This window comes from Vicia villosa, unplaced genomic scaffold, assembly GCF_029867415.1.
Source record: "Vicia villosa cultivar HV-30 ecotype Madison, WI unplaced genomic scaffold, Vvil1.0 ctg.000045F_1_1_1, whole genome shotgun sequence".
Classification (NCBI taxonomy): domain Eukaryota; kingdom Viridiplantae; phylum Streptophyta; class Magnoliopsida; order Fabales; family Fabaceae; genus Vicia; species Vicia villosa.
The window spans coordinates 341,792-347,791 of NW_026704977.1; the positions used below are offsets into that span (position 1 = coordinate 341,792).

Sequence of the window (6,000 nt, forward strand, 5' to 3'; positions counted from 1 at the left end):
GGTCATGCCAATACAATCATACATATCATTGGACTTCTCAATGGCACGAGATCTAAGATCTTAGGATTAGGGTTTCTCTTCACTCAAAGAGAATGATACCACACTCAAGTTGGGGCAAAGATTTACCTCTCATCATCATGGGTATACCTTAAAGTCTTGAGGTCCTCACTAAATTCAAAGACTCCTCAAGTTCATCAAGAGAATTAGGGTTTCACTATTCAAGATTGATCACAAGCTTCTAATTCATCTAGCTCAAGATTAGGGTTTTGGTCAAAGGCAACTCGTGGTAGACTTTTTGAGCAAAACTTGGTTTTATGGTTCAATATATGATTCTAGGTGTCCACGTATACATCATTGAGCTTTGTTAAGAATCTCAAATGATCCCGAAAGATAAAAGGAATTGAATTGAGTCAATTGGTAAAAAGTCAACTGGGGCTCAAAGTCAAAGTTTGACGTTTGAGGATTTTGGTCAACCATAGACATTTCAAGTCATTTTCCATCATAATATGTGGTTTGATCAAGTTTAATCAAGAAAAATCATGAAATTCCCAAAAGTTGCAAAATTAGGGTCTTGAAAATTATTCTTACACAAATTCTATGGTCAAGTGGCTGACTTTCAAGGGTTGTACCTTTCTCATCCATGAGCTAAAATTTGAAAATAAGGGCTTGAATTAAATATCTTAGGTAATAGTACATGTTTGTAGAAGTTTTGAACTTAAAAGTTCTCTTAGATCAAAAGATATTGTTCGTTGAAGTTGATGATTCAAAGTTGTGTAAAACTCAAAACACTTAGAAATTTTTCTAAGTTTTTGGACATGTTAATGTGCATGACTTTCCCATGGGATTCTGATCAGCTCAAGCCTTCATTTTCCATACTTGGGGTCTGCTTTTGTAGAGGGCACTTGATAGTATGTTGTGGTGGAAAATTTGAGACAAAAAGTTTCCTTGAGGTTGAAGTTATTTGAAGCTAAAGATGAGACATCAATTGGTCAAATGTGGCAAAGTTATTCAAAATTTTGGCTATGTGTTTAAGTGTTTCGAGGGCCTGAATGTGAGCCATATTATCCTGATGTTCTAAGCTTCAAATCAATTTGTTTCCAACATCAAACATGTTGATCTTCCCTCCCTCTATTATTTGACATCAAAAACTCATCATTTGGTTACTTGTACATCAAGTTACATCCATGTAAAAAATCACATATGGACACGAGCTCCATCAATATGCCTACTTGACTCAATTTTGGCCATTTCTCTCCATAGTGCATTATAGGTCATTTTAGCTATGTACATCATCATACCTCAACTCAGCATTGCCTAATGCATGTTTTGCCCAAAATACCTAAACACAATCAACCCTTTTTAAGATTGGATTCGAACCTAGTCTCAGTATCATATTCTTTTTAAGGGAAAACTTTGTTATTCTTTGTGGTTCTACTCAGCTCGAAGAATCAGGGTCTGTTTGGTAAGACATGTTTTAAGCTTATAACTTATAAGTTCATATGACAATAAAAGATATGTTTGGTAATAGTCTTTTCATCACAAACTATGATTTATTTTACTAGCTTATACCTTATTTTTCATATGTTATTTTAAATAGCGTTTTAGCTTATAGTTTATAATCTATCATTTTTTCTTTTAATTTTGTTCTTATTATTTTTACTAAAACTCATTTATACTCTTTATAATTTATTTTAATTTAAAATAAAATAATTATTAATTAAGTATTTTTTATAATTTTAATTTATTAGTTAATTGAACGTTAATTTTACTAAATAATTTAATTAACTTATCAACTATAAATCACCAGTCATCAACTATCAATAATAAACTATAAAGTATCTGCTAACTTATCAGTTAACCATTATTTTTAACAAACAAACTCTTAGTGATATTGAATTTCTAAAAAATAATCCTCTAAAAATAACTATTCATTTATTTTTATTTATTTAATGTAAACTCTTTTACCAAAATATTTTTTATTAATATATATTTATTATTTATTAAAATATTATTTTGACTTAATAATTTTTTTCATTAACCCTCTAATACGCATTTCTTTTAATTTTAAATTCATGTTTTTACCCTTTTTTTTCTTTTTCTGAACTCGCATTTTTTGTAAGTTAACTATTCAATTTTATTTATTTACTTATTTATTTATTTATCTTTTATTTATAATTATAACAATAACATTTTTTTAATCAAAAAATATATATTAATTAAAAAAACCAGCAATATAAAGCAAGATGATCAAATGATCGAACCTATCCAAGTTGACAAAAAAATCCAAGTAAATTATAACAATAACATTAATTTGAAGTTTTTATATGATTATAAATTAATTATCATTTTTTTTTAATTAATGAATATCTTATATAAAAATTGATCTAAACATGTAATTAATCATTATATATAATATTATAAATAAATGTTTAGGGTCCAAATAATAGAAAGGGGAAAATGGATGTGCTGCTCCCCCATCACTCATTCACTGTAGCGACATTTCGGTGATTCTTACAAGCCACCGCCGTCTCGATCTTTGACTGTATAGACTTTCTGTGAACATTTCGGCGACTCCTACGATCCACCGCCGTCACACTCTGTCAACTGCAAGAATCATCAAAATCGTTACTCTTTCCATTCTTTAGGTTTTCATCGTATTATTTAGACATGATTCATAATTATCATGCTTTCAGATCCATTCATTTCTCATCCTTTTCAGTTTTTCAAAGTATCATATGAATAAGGATGCATATACTTAATTGTTTTTGCTATTTACACTTGTTCTTGAATTTGTAGGTCTGTCATTATGACTTTGCTCAGCAAGAAGAAGGCCAATGAAAATGATCGAATCAGTGACTTACCGTGTAATGTTATTGATGGCATCCTAGTAAACTTGAAACTCCGAGACCAAGTTAGAACTAGTATTTTGTCAAGAAAGTGGAGGTATATGTGGACTTCAGCCCCACATATTTGTTTTGACGAAGAGTTTTTTAAATGTTTTCAGCCTGATGGTAGCCCTCATCCTGACCCTGTAGTTTGTAAAACCATCACGGATGTTCTTAAGCTTCACAATGGGCCGATACACAAGTTTTCTATTGACAAACGTCCATTTTGGATCGAATTGGAAGATCTCAATACATGGATCCCCTTTATGTCAAAGGACATTAAACATCTCGAGCTTTTGACCTTCCGTAGTTCTGAAAATCTGGATATTCTCCTCTCTTGTAAGGAATTGACTTGCTTCAAATTAGGCTCATTTAACTTGTCAATTCCACCTAATTTCTGCGGCTTTAAAAAATTGCTTGAACTTCATTTTGTTCATATTGAATTCGAGTCTGGTGCATTCGAGATTTTTATGTCTGGCTGTCCGTGTCTTGAAAAGCTCAGCATTGAAGACTGTGAGGGTCCTGGTTGTGATTATCTTGTTATATCTTCTCCTTCTCTGAAAGTCTTAGTGTTAAAATTGTCCTATACAAACTCGATTTGTCTCAAGGAAGCAAAAAATCTAATCGATTTTACACTCAAGGGATATCTGGCCAAGGGTTTTATTAAAATTTTGCCAAAAATTAAGAGGTTTTCTCTAGACAGATGGGAAAAGGTTAGAAAATCACTAATTGTAGTATTTTCATTATTGTTCAGTTGGCCTCGCGGATAGATAATTTAAAGACTATCTTACATTACTCTTTCATTATATATAAGAGAAGTGATGTTGAATTTTGATTGATAGTCTAATCCGATATTTATTTTGAAAGTTTTGTTATTGCTACATCTAAGTGTTGTACAAATAATCTCATAGATTTGTTGTTTGTATGCAGATCATAGATGCAGATGTCATTCCTTCAATGCTGCTAACACGCTCATTCAGCTCTTTAGAGTATTTGAAATTGGATGACTTGAATTTGAATGAGAAAGAAGAAGTTTTTTATTTTGTCAGTCTTCTCGAAAGTGCTCCTAATTTGACTGAACTTGTTATAAAGGTGAATATGAAAACCTATGCTTCTTAGCTTGTTTCTTATTGTTGTATTTTGACTCTTTAATTTTTATACTTCAGAATTACGAATACATTGGTGCTACCAGAAAAGTGTTGGGTCATTTAGAGGAGTTAGAAAGCCGTAGCTGTTGCCTTAAACTTCAGACGGTGAAAATCTACATTGCAGCTAACTCTCATCACGTAATGAGTTTGATAAAGTTTATACTTGCAAATTCTCCTTTGTTGAAGACTCTTACTTTGTATTGTATTTATTATGAAGTGGATGTGCCTATGTTGTTAAATTTTTTTCAAGACTTGTTACGTTTGAAACGGGCATCACCAAGAGCACAGGTTAATTTTTACAAGACTTGAGAAACGGGCATCACCAGGAGCACGGGTTAATTTTTACAAGACTTGAGAAAGGTGTATTGAAAAGAAATCAATGGTGAAGATTGCTGCTTGAAAAACTGCATGAGAGAAATAAAAGGAGATAATCTGGTTTGCTAATGAAAAGGGAACGAGAGTATTTGGGGAAGTGGTGACAGTGGATGTATTGTATGATGTAGTCAAATGGTTTGTAATAGTTTATGATCAGGCTGATTTTAGAATTTTGGATGATCAGTGGCGGAGCCAGGAATTTTAGATAGCCTGGGCAAAAAAATTAACTGCAAATTACATGTGACATAATATATAAATAGTCATAAAGTGTGTTACATAAGAGAGATGAAACCTAACATGCGAATATTGTGCTAAATAAAATTAGGAGGTAAGTGCCCTCTCTAAGACCTCTTTGTGGTGAATGTTCGAATAATATCAACATCTTTAATTGACTTGAATATCTCCCGCTCGGTGTAACTATCATCAAGTCATTGAACCACAAATTGTTGATTTTGTTGAGCAAATTAGACTTGATAATCCTCATTGCTGAAAAAACTCTTTCAACGAATGTTGTCGACACCGGTAATATCAAAGTCAACTCAATAAATTTGTAAACTAATATATTACTTAAGGAGAGACTGATGCAGTTGGAATGCATGTGAACCTGAACTCTTAGAAAATTCTGAGTTATTTAATTTATGAATGAATTTAATTGTCTTAAATTTAATAATAAACTTAACTAAGAAAGAACTTGAGGAGAGCTTACAAACTTTATCTTAATGGACTGTTTAACTTAGGAGGAGCTTACAAACCTCATATCCTTAGTAGACTGTTCTATCAATTAATTTATATAGGGAATATAAAACTATTAGAAATTAAGTAATTAAAAAAAAAAGAAACAAACAGTTGCAAAACAAAATTAAATAAAAAATTTATTGAATAATAAAAACCTAATCAAATAAAATTACATGTTTTCTATTTTTTTTAATAAAATAAATAATCTAATAATAATAAAAGAAAACATTTTTTTGTGTTTTTTAAAATATTTTTTAACACTAGAATAAATTAAGTAAATTAGATAAAAGATTAAATAAATTAATTCTAATAAACTAAAAGGAACTTGTTTTTGCTTTTATTTATTTTGATTTAAGTATATGCATTAAATATTTTTTTGGCTTTTTTTTTTATATATGTTTTAACAAAGCAATACATTCATGTTATAGAATTATCATATATGTTTATTTTTATGATAGTCATGACTAATAATAAAAAATAATACTGACGTAGGAATATATAAGAAATATATAAGACAAATACTATATATTAGGGGAATGTTAACCAGTGCTTCAAGAGCACTCTTTAAGTAATTAAAATGGTAAGTTTTTTTTAAAAATGTGTGTATTTAATCTATTAAAAATGTATTAGAAATTAAAATATTAACTTTTATAAAAAAAAAAATTATTGAGTATCTTAACGAGTGCCCTGAGGACACTCGTTAGAAAGAACATTTGTTGTAATCATTGTTTAGTTTTAAGGGAGTTTTTTTTTTAATTTTTGTTTTGATTCATAAATAATTAATTGGGTTGGGTCTGGACCATTGGTTATTCATCTGTTTTAATTTTCACACTCTATTTTTATTAATTTTGTCCCTG

General features: G+C 29.9%; 1 protein-coding gene across 1 annotated transcript; it reads left to right on the forward strand.

Moving 5' to 3' along the window:
- Positions 1-2,457: 2,457 nt before the first annotated feature.
- LOC131622890 (F-box/FBD/LRR-repeat protein At1g13570-like) lies at positions 2,458-5,083 on the forward strand. Its single transcript, XM_058893906.1, has 4 exons — positions 2,458-2,645; positions 2,797-3,598; positions 3,816-3,977; positions 4,052-5,083. The coding sequence occupies exons 2-4, from the start codon at positions 2,807-2,809 to the stop codon at positions 4,340-4,342; spliced, it is 1,245 nt and encodes a 414-aa protein (XP_058749889.1). The 5' UTR covers positions 2,458-2,645; positions 2,797-2,806; the 3' UTR covers positions 4,343-5,083.
- The last annotated feature ends 917 nt before the right edge of the window (positions 5,084-6,000 follow it).